Source organism: Emydura macquarii, unplaced genomic scaffold (genome assembly GCF_026122565.2).
Source record: "Emydura macquarii macquarii isolate MOO-44397 ecotype Brisbane River unplaced genomic scaffold, CSIRO-AGI_Emac_v2 contig_2792, whole genome shotgun sequence".
Lineage (NCBI taxonomy): Eukaryota > Metazoa > Chordata > Testudines > Chelidae > Emydura > Emydura macquarii.
The window spans coordinates 85,723-107,673 of record NW_027132929.1 but is presented as its reverse complement, the minus strand read 5'-3'; the positions used below and the strand labels follow the sequence as shown (position 1 = coordinate 107,673).

The 21,951-nt window shown below is 46.6% G+C and overlaps 1 protein-coding gene across 5 annotated transcripts; it reads right to left on the bottom strand.

The window, feature by feature from the left end:
- Positions 1-284: 284 nt before the first annotated feature.
- LOC137166042 (squalene synthase-like) lies at positions 285-21,073 on the bottom strand. Of its 5 annotated transcripts, none has more exons than XM_067567602.1 (8): positions 20,886-21,073; positions 18,712-18,809; positions 13,488-13,671; positions 8,115-8,243; positions 6,971-7,162; positions 5,653-5,829; positions 5,194-5,346; positions 285-2,396 (listed from the first exon to the last, which is right to left on the bottom strand). In XM_067567602.1, the coding sequence occupies exons 1-8, from the start codon at positions 20,985-20,987 to the stop codon at positions 2,175-2,177; spliced, it is 1,257 nt and encodes a 418-aa protein (XP_067423703.1). In that variant the 5' UTR covers positions 20,988-21,073; the 3' UTR covers positions 285-2,174. The 5 variants fall into 5 exon arrangements, with proteins under 5 accessions (XP_067423703.1, XP_067423706.1, XP_067423705.1 ...); XM_067567605.1 differs by lacking the exon at positions 20,886-21,073 and adding an exon at positions 19,206-19,259; XM_067567604.1 differs by lacking the exon at positions 20,886-21,073 and adding an exon at positions 19,143-19,161.
- Between the last annotated feature and the right edge of the window lie 878 nt (positions 21,074-21,951).

Here is a 21,951-nt window from a genome sequence, read left to right as displayed (position 1 = left end):
AGACCAACACCTTAACTTGCAGTGACTACCTTTGCCACAACAAGTACACCTCCACACCTCCAGCTACTGCTACTATATGGAAGCAGCCACATTGACTTTACGCTGGAGGAACAGGCTTAAAGGGGAAAAAAAATGCTTCAACAGCAGCACTAATAAATCACTCCTCACCCTCTACTTCAGGGCCTTGTGCCACTCCATGTTAATGAAGAGCAGGGGAGTCACAGCCAGCCTGTCCAGAAACAGTCCACACTGTACTAGGAGGTGGGGTGAGTTAAAGCAGCAACTTACCTCTATTCAAAGATACAGCTTTAAAACTTGAGCTGGGCTAGCTTAAAGACAAATGGGGGGAGATGGGGAGGAGTATTGCAGACAAGCCTCCCCGCTGAACTCAGCTAACAGACCTGCTTTTAAGCAGACTTCTTGGTGCTAGCCCTACTAGTTTTGCAATCAATCAGTAGGATGAACCTTTCAAGCCTATTTCAGAGCAGGTTGGAGAGTTTTCTTCCAGCCAGAGAGACAGGTGTCTGCTTCCTTCATGAAAGTTCTTCACGAGCACAGACTTGTGAAGATTGCCACCTGCTGACAGAGGCAGGACACAGCCAAGCTCACTTACTGTCAGTGGCTGTTAACAGACTGAAGAATTTCCAGTACAGGCACTTTTGAGTTTTACAAGACCTGGCAGCAAATCTACAACTTCAAGATACCAGTATTGACTGGGGTCTACTTCAGCTGAACAGCCAGGGTCCTGAAGGGCACAGCTGGCAGGTGTCAAAGCCAGCTCTTTAGTGCTGTAGGGATGGTAGTGAGTGCAGGCTATACAGGTGCACCTCTTCACTCCACAGATAGTGTGAACAGGGCATGGGTGAAGGGAACATTGCTTGAGCTACAGAAAATGGTGGCATGTGATTCAAGAGAGGCAGGTTTCAAAAGAGAGTCTGAGTGCATGGGCAGCAGCTATGCAACCACCCTCATTGCAGAGCCAGTTAGTTCCCACTCTCAGGATACCTGTGCCAGACAGGAGAGGGAGAGACTCCAACTTCCCCTTGTTCTCTCCAGGTCAGGAAGGTTTGCTCTGGCTCCCCCACAGCTCAGCTGGCTGGCAGCTTTTCTACTTCCATTCACACTTACTGGTGGCATACAGTGCACCGCCTTCACTCAGGAAGGGGCAAGGGGACCCTCACTGCATGGCTTGGTGGGAAAAACCATCCCTTAGGGATGGATCAGGAGCCACTTTTTCGATCCCAAGATACCCCCTGGATGGCTTATTGCTCATTAACAGTACAGCTGTATTCATACCCCACTTAGGAGTCATTATTATCTATAAACCATCCAAGCCTGGCCCCACAGAGTCACTACCTTAGCTTTTGTTGAGAAATAAGCTTTGCATGTACCACTGCCATCTACTAGGATTTCAGAAGAGAGAGTAAACATCTTTCAGCCTCTGAGGTCTTGAAACTACAAAAATGATCTCACCTGAAAGCTTAATCCAGGTTATCATAATAACTCTAATAGTTAAGGCTAGTATCTCTGCACAATTCTTTAGTACAGGGGGTGTTGCCAGAACTTATACACATCTCTGTACTGCAGGACCACCCGCTATTTACAGAAAGGATCATAAAACAGCCAGACTTAGCCCCAGTGAATTGAAGATTTCAGCCAGTTGAATGAATGGGGGCTTCCATGATCTCTGACTCCTGCTGGAAACATTCAGTTGCTAAGAAATGAAGGGACACAGACAGAAACCTCCCCTTCCCTCCCCCGCCTTCCCACACACAGCAGAAGAGAGAGAACCCAGAGGCTCATGTCATGCAACTTTTTACAGGAAGGAAGTGTCAAAATCCCAAGTGATATAAGAGGCAATTTAAAAATATCCGGCCAGAATTCAGGTAAAACAGTCTCCCAGAAAGAGCAAAGGTGGGACTCCACCAGTCTTACTTGTAACCTGTTCATCTGCTCAATGAAAGCAGCCAAGTCTGGCTACCAGCTGCTACCTAGCAGCTGCAATGCACCTCATAGCTGCAGGCCAAACAGCACCTTCAGTCTTGCTATTCCTTTCACAGCTTCCAGGGCCCACGCCAGGCTAGGATCCCACAGGGCAGCAGATCCAACGGGGAAGAGACAGGAACCCATTCCCGGCACTAACCATCCACTGAACTTCACTCCCCCACCAACCCTCAGTTCTCACTGGCCTGTACGTACTCCTCTGATGCCTTTGACACTGCACTCAAATACTGCCAGCTCAGCGCTGCCAGCAGCATGGCGCACGAGAGGTAGATGGGGGAGTAATGGTTACGGGACACCACAGTGCCACTGGGCAAACTCATTGTCCGGATAGAGATGATGATCTGCTGAGTCTTGTTAGCAGAAGGATCTGTGCTTGGGACCTTCTGATAGATCTGGAGAGAGAAAACCCCGCACCTGGTTAGGAACCATGAAAACAAAACACACACAATTCCTATGACAACATATTGCTTTTGTGGAGGAGGTGCTCTGCATATTCAAACAGGATAAACACATTAATAAGGATCCAATTCCAGCACAGGGATCACAAATTCTGTGACTTTAACAGACCTCCGTGACTTCTGCTGCTTCAGGTGGCCGTCAGGGCCGGCACGTGCAGTGGCCACTGGACAGCCCCCGTGTCAGGAAAAGCAGCAGGGCTGGAGCAGAGGCCGGCGGTCAGCCCTGGCAGAGCTCCAACTTAGTGTCCTCCCTCCCAAGAGTATTTTTTGTAAAAGTCAAGGACAGGTCACAGGTTTTTGTGAATTTTTTTTTTTAATTGCCCGTGACCTGTCCCTGACTTTTACTTAAAAAAACACCTGTGACAAAATCTTAACTTATTCATTAACAGCAATCTTGCCAGTTTGAAAACCACAGTAGGATCTGAATCGCCCCAAGTGAGCAAAGTTCCTAGCCCTCCCCCCATTTCCCTGACTAGAGTGAAGAGGGAGTATTTTACCTGCGAACTGTGCTAACTGTAGAGGATACACCCCCAGCGGTCAGTCTGCAACGGAATTCAAGCCACATTAATGAATGTTTAGCCAAAATTTGGCTAGTCATGCTGGGATTTTGTTGTACTGCAGATTCTATGATAAGGCACCTACAGCCCTGTACAGGAGTCTGTGATATAAATCTAAGTAAACAAACAGCCAAATGATTTTGCGTGGAAACCCTTGCAAACTGCTCCAAATCCCAGGGCAGTCACAGGGCCTAAACATGTTATCATAAGACATATTATTCATATGGTTAGGCCAGAGCTCCTAGGAATTTGTACAGCCACTAGGAGACGCTGCCTGGCTCAGGGATTTGAAACTGTATTTGCACCTTGCTTGCAATGTCTATTAAACAGGATTGTCTGATTGGCAGATCCAAGGTACTCCGTGGCATGGACTGACAATACTGTTCTCATACACCTCTCAGGCAAGAGTCCTATCCACACAGTGCAGGGAAAACATGATAGATTGTTGCCACCACAGACTCAAGTGCAGCTGGCCCTGCCCACAGGGATGACACACACCACCCAAACCCACAACTTCCAAGAATCAGTGTTGTTTAAACAGAATTCTCAGTTTCAGCCTTGGTATAGAAGATGACAAAGGGGGAAATCTCAGCCCTATCAAGGCAGAGAGTTTTGCCCTGGATTGTAATTGAGGCAGGATTCTACTCCAAAGTCCCCTAATATAAATATTGTCAAAAGGGGACTGTTTAAAGACAGATTCCCCAGTGTAGAAAAGGGAATATTAAATAACTCAGCTGACTTTGTTAGGCTTGTACCAGTCCTTCCTACACTTCCCTTTCCATACAGCAGGGGAAAGCCACAGACTGCTTTATTCCAGCCTATTCTCTAGTGCAGCGGTTCTCAACCTTTTCCCCCCCGAGTACCACTCGGGAAAAAAAGGGAGGAGACTTGCGGCGGGGTTTGGCGGCGGGAGGGATTTGTGGCGGGGTTTCGCAGCGGCGGGGAGAGACGGGCGGCGGGGTTTCGCAGCGGAAACAATACCCGCCGCCGAAACCCTTCCACCGTTTCCCCATTTTTGGCAGCAGGGTTTCACACAGGCGGGTGGGAGGGCCCTTCTGGCGGCGGCAGATTCAGCGGCGCGTGTACCACCCAGCCGTCCGGTAAAGTACCACCGGTGGTACGCGTACCACCAGTTGAGAACCGCTGCTCTAGAGATACACAACAAAAGGTAACTCAGACATCGAAAAAGGCTGCTTGGCTTATGCAATAGACACTTTGGTTTTCCAGTCTAGGTAAGTACATGAGTGCACCAGGTACATGGTGTTCAGCATTTGTGAGAGATCACTCATACACTGGACAGCCATGTCAATGTTCTCTGGCTTAGCGAGATTGAGGATCTAGCCTATTTTTGTAACTCCTCCCTTGCCTTTCCCTTTCACCATCTTTTGCCTATTTGTCTTGCTTGGGACATGTTAACTTCAGACTGTCATGCCAGGGACAGCTGGCCTGATTTTCTATGGTAATGCAGCTCCCACTGATTCCAATGAGAGCACTACAATATACAGGATATGCACCATGGGAAGACTGTTTTAGAAACAGGTTGATCAAATCACTAATGTTTGCCCTACAAACAGGGCAACTGGGATGGCCACAGCAATTAAAGGTCTTTATTTTACGTGAGAAATTGGACATATGTGAATCTACCAGACTGTAAAAGAAAATGAGAAATCCCACATTAAGTTTACTCAGTAGAACATTGTACATCTATACAAACAAATGTGGGATTAAACATGTTATACAACTCCATATAAAATCTGGGTATTTTGAGTGAGGACAGGAACTTATACTGGCAGTTTGATTGTCATCTCAACTGTGGCTTTCAATTCTGCAAAAGGTATAATTATATTCCTTGAAAATGGAAGAGTGGCTTTTCTAAAAAATCAGGAAGCGCTAACATGTCTGGAGAATAGACTCTGGACTTTAAGAATGTATAGCATCAGAGAAGAAAAAAGCCTTTTTCCAGAGTTTATTACTTCAAGTTTTTTCATGCTGATGTCCTTGTCCCTAGAACATCTTCAGCAATTTTAGCCAAAGCAAAATGAAAAGTTGCTAAATTGCTGAATCAGGTGGTTATAATGGAACCTCAGCTTAGCTCTAACAGTAGAACTCTGAGGATTAAAGAGGGAACAGCGACATCTGAATATTAGTCTTTGAAAACAAGCCACCAAACCTACCTCTTCCACATACTGGTACATTATTGCCTTGACAGCCTGTATGTTTGTAGCATCCATCATTAAAGTGACAGCTTGTCCTTTCCGAATCTTCACAACACCCCTGAACACCTGTTTGTTATTGTAACAGGCAGCCAGCGTGGCAATGGCCATGACCTATGGAGAAACGACAGACAGCATTTATTCTGTGCTTGCAGGTCCTGTTGATATTACAGAGAATAGCATGTGTATCTGAGAGTAGTCATTCTACTGGGAACAGACCCAATCTCTCAAGACAAGGAAATAACTCAAAATGCTTGGTGATCTCTATGTTGAATAAATTTAATATCTGAGAGATAAATAGGGTTAGTATAAATACTATGTATAGAACAGAAGAGACATCCAGCCCCAAAGGGAGTGGAGGTGGGAGGGGGAAGAGGCAATGAAAACATCCAGTTCAAACATCTGGAAACATTAACCAACCTGTGGAATAGCACAGAAGTTGAAGACACTTTGGTTTTTCAGTCTAGATAAGTATGTGAGAACATCAGGGACATGATGCAATGCATTTGTGATCAGTTCATTCATACACTGGACAGCCACATCAATGTTCTCTGGCTTGGCGAGATCAGAGAGCTTCTTGACATACCTGCTCCAAACCTGGAAACACCGACAGTACATAATTCAGCATTTAGCATTTTTCAGATATTCATAAAGGGGCCCGTATCCTAAACTGTCAAACACAAAGATCGTATTACTGAACTTAATTCTTGTAATCAGACCTTGTTACAGTCAGAAGAAAGACCCTTAACACGGTTCACTCAGGCCTACAATTCCATTCTGTCCCATTACAGCAGCCCTTTCAGTAAAGCACACAGAGAAAAAAAGAGGCCAACTGCTAGGAAAGAGCTGACCAAATGGTAAAGTTTTGGACAGATATGTGGATCCCATTTTCCTGAGAAGAATTTGACCCAGCTGCTAGCTCTGAAGTTAAGCATCCATGCCTCTGATTCAGAAAGGCACTTACACACACGGATAACTTTAAAGCGCGAGTAACTGCCCTGACCTCGGTGGGACTACTCCCAGGCTTAGAGTTACACATCTGCGTAAACGCTTTGCTGGATTGGGGCTGGAGCAGCAGTCTCGGTGTTCTCAAGATGTTCAAAGGTAGATTATAGGAACCCTGTAACAGCCTGTGAAGAGCGCTGGTGCATGGAGCAGAACAACTGCATCCAAGATTGACTGTGACAGCAGAGGTTTCTCCAGACACTCTGCTGAGTAGATGGCATGACCAGTAAGAATAAACAAGATCTCTCGTAGCACAGCTTTGCTCAATGATCAGAGCGTAACAAAAACACTGCAGGCTCTCCACCTTCTCCTGGAATTTTGCTTTCGGATTTTAATAGTATGCCTGCCACTCCTTCACACATGGTTACTGATGTGCAAGGTTTATAATTCCTAGCAACAGATTTCACCTGAGGGACAGGCATGCTGACAGCTGTGACTACTCAGCTATATCACCGTAAGATCTCTATGACAAGAGAGTTTTGCCTAACTCCTTACAGACAGATTTGTGCAACTTTGTTTGGAAGAGCCCAGAACTTTCTACATCAGCATAAGAACCAAAAGGTAAATCCTATGAAACGAGCCTCCTAACATGCAGTCCTGGCTAACTCTGTATCAACGCAGTAGCAGTATCTCCAGTCCTATTCCTTTCTGATAAGCTGTCTGCACTACAGCTCTAACACTCTCCAATGAGCCACATTTAGCTGACATCCTAAAAAGCGGTGGTTTCCTTTACCTCTCTGGGCCAGAATTCTCTTCCCTCCAGCTGGTCCTCCGCATAATCACGAATGATGTTTGTTTTCTGAAGAAAGAGGCCCATGGAATTTGCAAGCCCTGTGTCCTGTCCTATGATAGAGTCTTCTAGCTCTGATGCCGAGAACAGACGGGAAAGGCCAATCCCCACCAGCCCAGCAACATAGTGACAATACTGCAAGGTTTGGAAAGAACAAAATCAGTTGTGAAATGTGCCTCCCGCAGCACATGTGGCTATATCAAAGTTAGTCCGGTAGGTTATTTAATGTGCCTGTTGTATGCATCTTTAGGGGGACTTGCCCAAGACAGTTCCCATGCAGTTCAACTTGCCGTATATCAAGCCCCTTTGGCTGGATACATCAGTGGTATTCGGGTTTGGTCTGACCACAAAGCAACACAGAGCAAGAGCTCCCTGGCATGTCTCTTCATGCCTGTGCTCAACAGCCAATATCCCCATACCAGGAACATGCTTCTACAGTGTCAATTCTACCACCAGAGCACTGCTTCACCCAGGAAAAATAGCAAGCGTGTCATTCACAGCTGTTAACAGCACAGGGCTTCCCTCATTCAAATGAAAGACCCAAACAAGAACAGCAACCCATGTGGCCCATTTTATACAGTGCATGTTCCAGTATAAATGCTCCAAACCAGCATCAAGGCTTTATGGTGTGTAACTGCATTTCAGTGAACAGCCTGGCAGCCAACGCAAGTGTTCTTAGTCAAGGAGCTAAGGGGCAGGATGGTAAGACAGCCCACCTAAAATTCTGCACTACAACTGTAATATGTTTACTTATCAATAATGCATACAGTCACTGTCCTCCACAGAGCCAGTGACAAAATAGCTAATCAATGCCTTGTGAAATTTACACATGGATCTCATCGCTCAGATAAATCTTCAGTCACATGGAAGCAGGCGGCACACCAAACAGCAAGACTCACAGTTAACACTTTGTTCTTTACTCCTCACGGGTACCTATGCATAGCCAGGGTGTGCATCTCAACTCCCCAGGGATAATAAATTGTAATCATCATGACAGAAGTGGCAAGTGCAGAAAGCCAGGCCTCCAGCAGAGGCTGTGCGTGTTGCCCAAAGTATGCTCTCAATGATCACTTACAGATTTACTTACCTTATCCCACTCATGCTGGGAGTCAACTTTCTTTTCCAAGAACTCTGCCATTCCTGCTCCCATCTTGTGACAAATATCTGCAATCACATCCCGATACACCTTTGCCAGCTTTCTGAACTCCAAGGAGATCTACAGCAGAAACCACAAAGAACTATACATTGTGCCAAAAGGGGCATTTGTCAATAGACTAGGAAGGGAGAGAGGAGGAAGAGATTATGGGCTACTGGGCTCTGATTCTGCTCCCACTGAAGGTGTGGGCAAAATTCCCACTGGCTTCAATGGAAATAGTTTCAAGCTCCTCAGCAGTAAACACAAATTCAGCATGTGCTGAAACGAAAACTCCTATGATCTTTGGCCACAGCTCAGATGCAGTTCGTAATTTCTTGAAGGCAGCACAGCCTTGGACAGCATCACTTGGAGTTAATGCACGAAGGAGTTATAAAACAAACTCTATACACCAAGAGTAACTTTGTGGAAGAGTCCCACCAAGTGAACAGCTGGTAAAATAACGAGAATGATTTCCAGTGTTTAATTGCAGCTCTGTGCTCTATGGGCTCCCCAAGGCCCAGCTCTCCCAGACTTCAGCATGCGCAATAGTTCACACATTTGAAGACCAGAAGGGATTACTATGAGCCTCTAAGTTTGGCCTCCTGCACTACGTAGGCCAGGCAATTCCAACCAGTGATTCCAGCCCCACCATTTGTGGTTGAACAAGTGCACCTCTTTTAAAAGCACCCAGTCTTGATTTAAAGGCACCACATGCTGAAGAATCACCATATCATTGGGCAGTCTACTCTCATTGTTGACGTCCATCTTATTTCCAGTTTGCACTTTGATGACATCCACTTCCAGCCATTTCCTTTATTTAGGCCTTTGTCCGCTAGATTAAAGAGCATTCCAGAGCTCCTCTCCCTATCTGGGTAACTATAGACCGTTCAAGTAGTCTCTTAGCATTTTAGCCTCTTTCAGATAAACACATTGAGAGATTAAAGGAGCTCAGAGAAACACAGCTGTGGATAAAGCACTGGCTGGGACTAAGGAAACCTGGACTCTATTCCCAACTCTGCCACTGGCCTGCTGGGTGACCTTGGTCAAATCACTTCCACTCCATGCCTCAGATTCCCCACTTGTAAAATGGGGATAATGATTATGACCTCCTTCGTAAAGTGTTGTGAGATGTACTGATGAACAGTGCCATCTAAGAGTCAGGTGCTGATATTTAGCAGTTTCTGAGACTTCCTATATCAAAGTTGTATTGTAATATAGTTTGACCAAGACTTGGATGTGTTAAAAAAGCAGATCTGTAATATGAATGCAGCAAACAACAAAAAGATTTCACAGAACAATGTGACCCACTTAACTACCACTTAAAATACCACTGCTAAATTAACAAGTTGTTTGTACCCCAAGCCTACATATTTAACTCTTTTGTACTGTAATGGCATTCCTGAAAACTGCAGCAATTCTCTGATGAAGCAGCTATTAGCATGGATGCTTTCAGGCCATTCACAGCAACCACTGGACTTCCCAAACACTCCTTTGGGCTGGGATTATCAAAGGGAGTTGATAGGAGTTAGGTGTTCAAATCACAATGTAACTGAACAGGATTTAGGGCCCCGAACTCTCAGGCTCCTTTGAAAATCTCTCAAATTATCATAAAATTAACAACTCCCTCCCATGCCTAAAAAACACCACTTTCCTCCCGCCCTATGACTTTAATGGAAGTAGAATCCAAACTTTAACAGATCAATTAAAACTCAAAAAATGTACAAATCCTGTAAATTAACTGAACTTCTTCAGAAACTGTACTGCTACTGTTCTTGTGAGAATTACTATGCCACATGTTACATGCACTTCTTGGAATGCTAGACTAAAATCTACTGCAGAACAGACATGTTCAGTGAATCCCAGACTGGTCACTGACACAAGCTGCTCAACAAATCCCAGCACAGCTCTCAGCTGGAGCACTGAAATAACACTGGAAATGCTGCATCTAGAGGGCAACTGCTCCAGTGTGATGGACGTGTCTTGTTCCCATGCACACTCCCAGCTGGTGTTTGGTTTGCAAAGGGAGAAGAGGAATTTTACACAAAACAGAACTAAGAAAAGGGAGGATGGAGTTAACTAGGGCCCCAAAGTTTAGTGGCTTATCAATAAAATATCAGTGTCAGTTTATTAAATTACATTTCAGTTATGCACAAAGCTTGTTAAATTACTGTTAATTGTAGTTCAGGAAACTTGTGCTACAGGTCTATGTATTTATACGGCCCCCTCATTATCTGGCATCTGAATGCTTCAGCAGAACTGCTTCTGCATACAGCGCAATGGAAGTGTAAATGTGTGCTGTTACAAATCAGTTTACATTTTTAAAATAGTAATTACTTTCACACTAAGATCTTGGGTGAAAATTTCAAAAGCACCTAAGTGACTTGGCACCTAAATTGTCAGGCTTTTGGATTTCTTGACTTTGCAGTTTTAATGATGCTTAGTGTTGAATTACAACACACAATTTTTTGCATTTAATTCCCTAGGTTTGGCTTTGTTATGCACTGGTCAGGCATAGCCTCAGAATTATAAACTCGTCCTTAAAAAGAAAAAGGTGGAAGCTGACAATGGAATATTGAACTATGGAGAATATAAACAAAGTTTAGAAGAACTGCTGCCCTGTTATTTTACTTTTAATGTATTCTGAATTATGCTCAAAATTTTTTTCAGCTATTTCCACAATATATCTAAGTGTTTAATAGTGAATACAACAGAACTGACCTCTTGCCGTCAGCCATAATAGTAACACAGTGAAACATTCTGGAGCTAGCATTTTCCCTTCTGTGCTTACATACTTTAGACTGAAGGTATCAATAGGTTCAACAGCTGACTCAGCAAGGATTGGGACCCTCATTGATTCTGAGACCTGGGGGAACCACGATGATCATCTCATCTGACCTCCCACTAGTACAGGCCAAAGACTTTTACTCAGTAAGCCCGCATCGAGCCCAGCAACTCTTGGTTGAACAAGGTCATAAAATATCCAGTCTTGATTTTAAAACTTCAAGTGACCGAGTCCACTGCATCCTTGGTTAACCTGCTCTAATGGTTAATTGCCCTTGCTGTTAGAAGTGGCTCACCTTTTTTCCAGTCTAAATTAGTCTAGCCTTCCCTTTCAGTCACTGGACCTTGTTATGCCTTTGTTTGCTAGATTACCATCCACAGTTTCAATCATCTTCTCTCTCTATAGGTACTTACCCTGTGGCCAAGTCACTTCTCAACTTTCTCTTTAATCAGGAGATCACTCTATTTAGCTTAAGCACCTCATAAGAAAGAAACAGATTCTCCAAACCTCCAGATTCTCCAAGGTTAAGCCTCTTGCTTCAGGCTTGAATTAATCTCTAGCTGTTAAAGATCAGGAGGCAATCCAACATAGGAACAGAGTATTCCACCTCTGCTTAATGCAAGGTTCCCTGCACATTCCTCTGAAACACAGAATCATAGATTATAATGTCAGAGGATCTATTATGATCATCTATTCTGATCTCCTGCATAACACTGGCCATAGGACTTTGCTGAACTAATTCCTGTTTGAACTAAGGCACATCTGTTAGAAAAACATTTAACTTAGATTTAAGAATTGCCAGTGATGGAGAATCCACCACAACCTTTAGTAAATCGTTCCAATGGTTAATTACCCTCACTATTAAAAATTTACACCTTATTTCTAGTCTGACTTTGTCTAGCTGTGACTTCCAACCATTAGCTCGTGTTATACCTCTGCCTGTTAGTGTCACACTGGGTTTGTCAACCTGTCTGGATTAGGGGTAACCATGTATAATATTATTGATATCAATATTGCAAAATTACAATAATTTGTACGAGATAGGCCATGTCAGGTTCTGTTGGAAAGGTTATAATTTGCTAAATATGATAATATTGTTTATGTACATGTAACATCTGTGTATCTGAAGATACAGATATGAATGTCCATCTGGATTTCAAATGTGTTTGCTCCTAGAATAATTGTTTGTATCCAGTCTAGCTAGTTTGTGAATGAACAATGCCAGTTGATGGCCCATCAAAGGATACTTTAGATTTCACAATGGACCATAAAAGAAGTTCATTCCCACCTGTTGAGGCTTCCTGTGGACCTGTTAGCCAGGTAACAAGTAATGGCTGCTCCTATGACTCAACAAGGCATGCAAGGACAGGTGACCTGCTCAGGTGGCCCTGGACTCCATCTTGTTTTTGTGAATTTCCACAATCTTAGCTAGAACAGAGAATCCACTCACAGGGCAGAAGGGATAAAAGTACCTGCAAACCATCCACACCTTGTCTTCATTCCTGCTTTTCTTACCTCTGGATTAATTCATCTGCATCTGAAGCTGTGAAACAAAGGACTGAAAGTAGACCCATCCAGGTCCTACCAGATGGACAGCACAAGCCTGCAAACTCCACAAATCTACTGCGAATCTGATACATACAAGTGACTTTAAAGTCCATATGTATCTGATTGCTTTGACCATTTAACATTTCTCTCATTGTTTCTTTCCTTTTATAATAAACTTTCAGTTTTAGTTACTAAAAGATTGGCTGGCAGCGTGGTCTTTTGGGTAAGATCCAAACTTACATTGACCTGGTACTGTGACTGACCCTTTCGGGATCAGGAGAACCTTTTTGGTAAAGGGAGTAGAGTTTTAATAACTTATCTCTTTACTGGACCTAGTTGCTAACTGGGGGTCCGAGACTGAAATGCAATAAAGGGGGAGGTATTTTTTTTTTGGTTTTAGCTTCTTGATAACCAGTGTGGGAGATCAGAAGCACTGTTTATAACTGGTCAGGGAGTCTAACTTCAGTGTTTCTCCCAGAAGTGGTGGGTATCTGCTCTCCTTTTGCATCCTGCCCTGATCTTGGCATTTTCAGGTGTGCTACCCTAGGCACAGACGGGTCACACCCATTATCAAATTTGTATTCCCCAAAGGCACTTATAGGCTATAATTAAATTACCCCTTAACTTTCTCTCTGTTAAGATGGATATAGACCGAGCTTCTCGAGTCTATCACTATAAGGCATGATTTCCAATCCTTTAATCATTCTCAAGGCTCTTCTCTGCACCCTCTGCAACTGATCAACATTCTTCTTAAATTGTAGGCACCAGAACTGGAAACAGTATTCCAGGAGTGATCACACCAGGGCCAAATATAACATCTGGTACTGGCCACTGTTAAAGCCATGATACTGGCCCAGATGAACTTTGGGTCTGATCCAGTCTGGCAATTCCTACGTATCAAGGTGCAAAGAGGTTTAAAGTAGATACCTGTAAAATCAGCAAGTCATATATTATAGGTTGAAAAAAAAAACAAACAAAATAATCTAATGGCTCACTGTTGGGAAGTCCTCAAGAACCTGCTTGTCTTTCTCCTTGCTCTCCATGTATCTCCAGTCCGGCTCATACAGATAGGAGTGGAAGTCATGCAACATTGGAACCTTTAGTTCTAAACTGATGGTCATATCATCTTCTACTGTGTCCAAAGCTCGGAGAACCAGGTAGAATATGCATACAGCGTGACTGCAGAGGGAGGGAAGGATTTCCTATTAATCAGGATTACCTTTTACATAGGCAAATAGTTAAAAATCATCACATGGCTTTTGTGACAGACATTTTCAAGTTAAAAAAAGGTATTTCCAGTTCTGCATTCTGGGAAATATTTCTGATTTCTGAACACAAATCAGAGATGGGTTCAAACCATAAAATTCAGATCAATATTTTTAACACCTCCAACATTTGGGCAGGTCAGAAGCAGGGCTTTGATTCAAGCCCATCTCTACCAGAGGGGCATTACAACTAAAAAATCATGAGGCAAAATGTAATTTCATATCATTATCTGTCTTTGTAGTAGCTATGCTAGTACTGGTGATCACCATTAAAATGTGGATACCTTTTAAAACAATTTAGTGGCAAACACTGTAGATACAATTCAAATAGATTTAGATACTACATGTGCCTAGAGAGAGCATCAAGGAAGGACCCACTACAGAAATTCCTTGGCCTACCGATACACCTGGGTTAGGCATTCGGGCACTAGAGAGGAAGGACAGTCCAGTAGCTAAAGTGCCAGCCTGGACCATGGAAGACCTGGGTTCAATTCTCTGACCTGCCAAGGCTTCCTTGGGGACCATGGGCCAGTCACTTAGTCTCTCTGCGCTTCACCTCCTTATCTGTAAAATGGGGATGTCAGCACTGTCCTATCTCACAGGGATGTTTTAAGGATAACTACACTGAAGTTTATGCGGTGCTCGGATACTACAGTAAGGGAGGTCATGTAAGTACCTGGGATATCCCACACATCATGTGAGTATTCTCCTGTTACTGAGGCCAAGAATTCCACTGCAAATCCATAATTCACTTCAGCCCTAATCACAAAGGAAAGTGCCTTGAATTTTTACACTGGGGATTTTAAGTGTTCTTTATGTACTTACACATGGAATCTTAGTTCCATGGGGCAGACACCTAAGTGACTTGCAGCGTGCGACAGATCCTTTAGACACCACAGACTAGTTTCTTCTTCAAACTGAGTTTTGTTGTTTTGGGAGCAGAGTGGGGAGGGTGTTCCTTTCTTTTTGCCAGGGTGGGAGAAGACAAAAAGCTGAGGTTTTTTTTTTTTTAAACTTATCAGTAAAGGTACTATATCATTAACAGAATAATGTAATACTGATCCAAAGCGCCACGGGCAGCACCATCCACTGCTGTACTGAGAGATCCAAATTTGCAACAAGTCTTGGGAGGGCTGGCCAGAATAGTGATGAAAGTCACCAAAACCCAGTGACAACTAGCAGAGAAAGAAGACTATGGGAGAGGAAAGATAAATTCTTAGCTGCTCTGTAGTTCCCTTCTCTTCCAACTGTCCCTCTGCTGCAGCAGCTTCTCTTTCTTACCACCGTGCAGTAACCAAGTATTGGGATCAAGGCAAGAAATCATGGCTGAGTCAGGCAGGGGGGAGGGGTGGCACAAGTAGAAAAAGTCTGAGAGACTGGAATAGCAGACTGATCTAGGCATTCAAGGGGTCTGCTCGTGTGTTTTTAAGCACTGGAATCTATGAAGAGTTCTGCTAAAAAAAGGAGGACACAATATAGCTCCTGAATTTGAATCCTGTTTCTGCTCTGGCTTGCTGAGTGGTTTTGGTCAAGACAACTCTCTCTGCTACACTCAAATCTTTGTGCCTTCAGTGGAAGTTTCGGGAGTGTAAGGAAAGCACGTTTCAGCCCTAGGATTATAAAAACAATCCCCTAGTTGTAAAATTAGGATAATGACTACTTCAAAGAGTTATTGCAAAGGCTAATGAGGTACTGTCTAACACTTTGGAAATGTTTAAGTGCTAATTAATGCAGAACAGCATAGATAAGCTAGGACCATAGTGAGCAATGAAAGAATATACGGTAATGGGAAAGTAAGTGGATCCTTCGGCTCAGGGGCTCTCAAACAGGGGGTTGCGAGGTTATTATGTGGGGGTTGCGCACTGCTGCAAGCGACAGTGCAGAAGAAAGAGAGGCAATGCGGTCCTAAGTCTGCTGTCAAAAGTGATGGACAAAGTTTCTTCGGACCTCCCCAGTATTAAATAAATAACTCAGTATTAAACCATAACTATTTTTAACAAATAACTTTTCTGCTTATAACAATTAGATAAAAATATGTTTTAGTCTTAATTTGAAAGTGGTGAGAAAAGGTAAATTTATTTTAAACAACGATTATAATATATAAATAGTGTTAAATATTAAAAAACGTAGTTTTAATTTACAGGGGACGAGGGTTGCACACAGAGGAAAGGGGTTGCCAATACAAAAAGTTTGAGAACCACTGCAGTGTAACTGTTCACTACTACACTTAACCTTGGGTTTGTATTTATTAAAGGAGGAATTTTTTTTTCTGGTAAATAAATTATAATTATTAGGGGATGTCAGCCAAACTGTAACAGAACACACTTAAAAGAGGGGGAGAAAAAGGGTTGGAAGTTTGGCTTTTGTTTGGGAATAATAGCAAAAGGATGCATTTTTAAAATTTTTAAGGCCTGTTCTTATCACACTACATTTCAACATAATCTCTCATACTACCTCTTCCTTTATTCCCAAAAGAATTACTGGGGGGGGGGCGGGGGGGGGGGTTGTAAATTAAGCAATGCTACAAATATGTTTACAAAAGCTTGTTACCAATTTAAGCAGTAATATTAATTTAAATGGTGCTTTCGCTCTGGACTACTATGATCTATGCTGCAAAAATTCCAAGCAAAGCTTTCAACAAGTTATGTGCTAGTTTCTAATGACAGTAATTGGGGGCATTCAGAGTTAAAACTGGATCTTGGCCCTTGACAAACCCAAGATGGATGTCCATACTGCACCACAAGGAAAATGAACAGTCACCCACTGTTCAAAAACTCTTGAGACAAACAGTTACTGGCTAAAGTTAAAAAATAACCAAACACATCCCACATAGTCTTAACTCTGAATTCCCAGACTTATTATTAATGGCTATAGTACCAAGTACCTGTACCACCCACAATAACCAGCTATCATCCTCAAACTCTGAAGCATCACCAATGAGAACCAGTACTACACAGCATTTATGGGCTCCAGTCAAAGACCAGGACCCCCAGGGGGTTACAAGCTGTATAAACAGAACAAAGAGATAGGCCCTGCCCCTAAGAAATTACAATCTAAGTATAGGACAAAAGATAACAGATGGATACAGCCAGACAGAATAGGGAGTATAAGAAAACAGTGAGACAATACTGGTCAGCATGATAGGCTTCTGTGTACATTAAGGATTCAGTAAATTACATGTTTTATATTGTTTGTTTTCAGGGTAGTTCTTACCTCATACAAAGTATATATCTGTGCTTTATATGCATCTGTAGCTAATCAAGCATGAGGGGAACAGAGGTGCTCTTTAAGCACAGCTGCAATTTACAGTGCATGGAAATAATTTAGCATTTGCATTCTACAGCATGAGAAGTTTCATCATCTCAAGTGTCACTGTAAGCAGAGCAGAGATGTAGATATTAAGAATTACATAACATGGTAAGTCTCTTCTAACGAAAGAACCCTAAAACTGAGGTCCTCACCACTCTGGTTGGCTGTATTTCAGTGGCAAGAGAAGTGATCCCTCTATATCCATTACTTAAGAAGGTGTCGCAAAGCTTTATAATTATTTGTATTACGGTAGCACCCAGAAGCTTGAATCAAAATTGGGGCCCAACTGTACTGGGCCCTGTAGAAACACACGATGTCCAGAGAGCTTGTGATCAAGTTAAGAAGAGATGCAACAAGTGAGTGCAGAGAATAAAGAAGAAAAGGAATGGGAGACGAAGCTAACATCAATGGAAAAGCAAGGTCACGGACACCAGCTATGGACATAACTGGCAAGTTTCAGAGGGCTTTTTTTTTTCCCAAGCCACCCAGAAGAGATCAACCAACCTCTACAATAATGAATGTTTACAGAGCACACGGAGGGGGGAAAGAAGGGGGCTTTTGGTCAAGGCACTGCACCAGGACTCAAGAAAGCTGGGTTCAGTTCCTGGATCCAAAACAGTCTTCTGGCCTGACCATGAGCAGGTCATTTAAATCTCTCTGTGCCACCTCTGTAAAACAGGAGCAGTACATCCTTACCACACGGGCATTGTACAGTGCTTCGTTACTGATCACAGAGATGAGGGACATAGCAATACCAAAGCAGACCCTTGGATGAGAAGTACTGAATGGAACGGGTACATTTTATTAGTGTACATTGTACGTTGTTTTGATGATCTAATTAAATAAACGCTATATATTAAAATATGTGGACTCCAGTATATACATAAGCCCTGTCTGTCTGTATCTATGTCTTGTTTCTTGTCCAACACTTAGACTGTAAACTCCTTGGGACAGGAATGGTCTTTTTCTTCCATATTTGTACAGCATCAAGCATGATAGGGTCGTGGTCCATGACTAAGGCTCCTAGGCAGTATGGTAATATAAATGATAATTAACCTGTACTCAGGATCAAAGACAAAGCCTGACTGTTGACATATAAATACATATCCTGTCACCAATAACGCTAGCGGTGTTTCTTACACAGACTGTTATATGAATGTTTGTAAAGTGCTCCACGATCATTACGTGAAAGGCGCTAGACAAATGCTGGGAGTTTTGACACTAAATTAGTAAGTTTTCAAGCAGCTCTGGTGAGCCATTTGCATGGCAGGTGCTGAATACAAATGCATGACTGAGACCCAGCCCCCGGGGAACTCAGAAGAGGTTCAGAGGAGAATCTAAAACTCCACAGCCAGGCCTCAGCCCCAATGACCATGTAAAAGCCAGATCCTGGATGTGGCCAGTAACACGTGGGTGGCTGCGCTGATGTTTAACCCTCTCCTGGCCCACTCAGCCGGGGATGCTGCTGGGCTCCGGCTGCTCGGAGAACCCTGCCCCGCCCCGCCGGGCTCGGGGCTCCTGCACTCGCTGCTCCCCAAGGCTGCCCAGGGACCCCTCCCGCATCCCGGCCTGGCAGTGCCGGGCTCCCGCTGCGGGGACCCGGCGCAGTGAAGCCCTGGTGCCCCAGCCCCGGCCGGACGCTCACCGCAGCTCCCCGTCCAGCGCCTGGATGACGGCGGCGAAGCTCCGGCTGGTCTGGCTCAGGTGCCGGTAGCAGGTCTGGAGGCTGTCGCTGAGCGCGTCCTGCGGGCAGAGCAGAGAGGACACGGGCTGCTGGAAGCGGGGCGAGGCCGGGCAGGCCCCCGGCGGAGAGCCCCGGTGCACGAGCCGGCTGCCCCCGCGGAGCCGGGCCCCCGGCAGGGGCAGCGACGAGCAGCGCTGGCCGGAGCCCGGGCCCCGCGGCGGGGACAGCGCCAGTGTCCGCTTGAAGAGGGCCACGGCCTTGGTGCTGGCGGCCATGGGGGCGGGGCGGGGCCGCTGCCCTGCCAGAGCGCGCGGGCGGGACGGGCCGAGCACAACAAAAACATGGAGCGCGGGGCGCGCCGCTGGGCCACGCAGGCTGCGGCCGACACCTACCGCCCGGCCCGCCCCGCCCGGCTGGGAGGGGGCAGGGGGACCCGCCCCGTTAACCCCGCGCACCCCGGAGACCGCGACGCCCCGTGGGCCGCGACTCAGAAGCAGAGACCGACCCTGCCTCCCTGCAGCGCACCCTGGCGCCCTCCCTCCCCTATTAACGGGGAGAGCCGCCCCCTCCTCCCCTCAGCTGGGAGAGCCCCTCCCTCCTTCCCGTTAACCCTTTGTGCCCTGGAGAGCCCCGCCCCCGCACTTGTACGGGCTGGGGAGAGACCCCCACGTCTGCCCCCCACGAGCCAGGCACCAATAACCCGAACTGCTGCAGATACTGGCCGAGACACCCGCAACTCTCCGCATGAAAACAAAGTAGCCGGTTCCAGCAGCTCCTGCCTTAATCCTGTGAACCAGCCCCGCGTGTCACCCCAACATCCTGCAGCCTCAGTGCGGACGGTCAGTGCAATAGCCCCGCTCCGCGCTCTGCCGCTGCCCAGGGTTAAGGAGCTGCAAACCTACCAGCTGAGGAAGGAATACCGGCAGCCTGGAAATCTAGCTACTTGTTGAACGATCAGGTTCATTGCAGGTACCAGACTTTCCCGGGTCCTGCTGATTTATAGTTCCACAATCACATTTCATTCCTTTCCCCACATTTGTCAATACCCTCATGTAATGTGGAACAACAGGGATAAACCCATCCACTAAGGGGAAATGCTGACACTGACTATAGATAGCTCTTGTCAGACACAAAGAGTACAACTGGGGGGTGAGAGATAAAAATTACAATAACAATGATTAAAGAGGAAAAAAACTTTTATCGTTTATAATAAAAGTAGGTAAAATGACCGAGATTACCAGCAGGGCCCGGTGTTTTGTCTGTGTCTGTGCAGCGCCTAGCACCATGGCACCCTGTCCCTGACGGGGCACCCCAGATGTCATGGCAATACAAACAATAGTAGTCAAATGTTTTCAGACGAATGTGATGTTTTGGGGACAATGGCCTCACTTAGTTTCCTGAGCTAATAATATGAATGTTACAACCCAACAGCTCTCAGCCCCAGCGTGGGCCTGGAGGGAACGAAATGTGTGTGTCCCTGCACCGTGTAGACAGTCCACTCACACCCCGTCGCATCTCAGCACCAAAGGCCAGGACAGTTACAACCGGGGGAGATCATCGGACCTAACGGCGCACAGACTAGAGGCTGGTTTGTACAGCGTGGGAAACGTTTTTAACTCACCTCCAGCTAATTGCACGGAGGAGCTGGTAATTAATTGCACGCAGGAGCTGGTAATTAATTGCACGCAGGAGCTGGTAATTAATTGCACGCAGGAGCTGGCAGGAGCTGGTAATTAATTGCACGCAGGAGCTGGTATACATGGCAGATCATTAATTGAAGTGGGCACTGATGATCCTACCCCCTGCCGAAGAGGGGCAGCCAACGGTGCCCAGTGCGGGGCCGCAGCAAACCCAGCCCCTGCCGGCGGAGGAGCGCGGCTGGAAGCGGATCACACCCGCACCCAGGAGTTCCCACGCCTGACAGCCGCGGCCAGGGAGGTAATTCGGTGCAGGCGGAGCTGGGCAGGGCGATGGTCCCGCCCCAGGGACCGTCTGAGCGAGAGACACCGCGCGGCCGGGGAGATGCGCGGGGCTGAACGAGGCCGCCCAGAACCGATCGCTGGGTCCGTTTCATCGGGAGGGGAGGGCAGAGGAGACGCTCTGCAGCCAGCACCCCCCGCCCCGCCCCCGCTCACCTGCTCCAGCGGGGGCATCACCGCCGCGCCGCCGCCCAGCTTAAACCGCAGCAGGTTGTAGATCTCCCGCGGCCGGCCCAGCCACTTCCCCACCCGCTCCATGGCCGCCGCCGCCGCCGCGCGCACCGGCTCCCCCGCCCGCCCGCGCAGCCGGTTCCTCTCAACAACGGCGGTTTCCCCCTCAGCCGGAGCCGAGCATCTCCCGCTGCGCTGCGCTGCTTTGCGCTAGACGGCCCCGCCCACGCCCGCCGACACTGGCCTATCAGACCGCCACGCTCGCGGCTCCGTGGGCTGACGGGGGCGCTCATTGGCCGTCCGCCTCTCGCACCAGAATGACGCTGGCCAACGGTCCGGCTCCAGGGCTGAGGTGACGGATTTGGAATCCCGCTGATTGGCTGAGAGGGGGAGGCTACGGCCCAGTCACCCGGCGCGAGGGGAGCTCGTGAGGAGCAGGCGCCGGGTTTCTTAAAGGGGCCACGGCCCAAAGGGACAAGGGGCTGCTGGCGGCCGCGTCCGTAGCGCGTGGCTGGAAGCATCGGGCTGGTTGAGGGTCGGGCGCACGTGGAAGCATCGAGCGCTCCCCTGGCAGCGCCTCATTGCCTCTCCCGCTGTCTGTGCTCCGTGCACAATGCGGGTTACCAGCACACGAGGGTCTCTCCCCTTTGGAGCCGCCTGTGCAGGAGCCTGGCTGGCTCCAGCGGCCAGTCCTGCCTTTCCCCGCCCCTGGGACGCCTCACCCCGGACCCTGTTTCTCCGATGCAGACAAGCCACCGCTCTTCAGGCCCCTGTGACCTCCCCGGCTGCGCCCCACACAGAGCTCACAGCCGGCTCTGGCTGAAGCTCGCTGGGAAGCTGCAGCAGGTGCAGGATTCAATGACCAGCTACTTGCTAGGGTAGAGGCAGGAGGCCAGTAAGTGCCCCATAGACCGCACTGCTTTCCCCTCGCTTCCCACTGCACGGCTCCTCCAGCACCAGAGGTTCTGGCTGCACTTCTTCCCGCACCTCCTGATCTGCGCACACCCCATCTCATCAACCTCCTCCTGGCCTTGGCCAAGTCGGACATCTG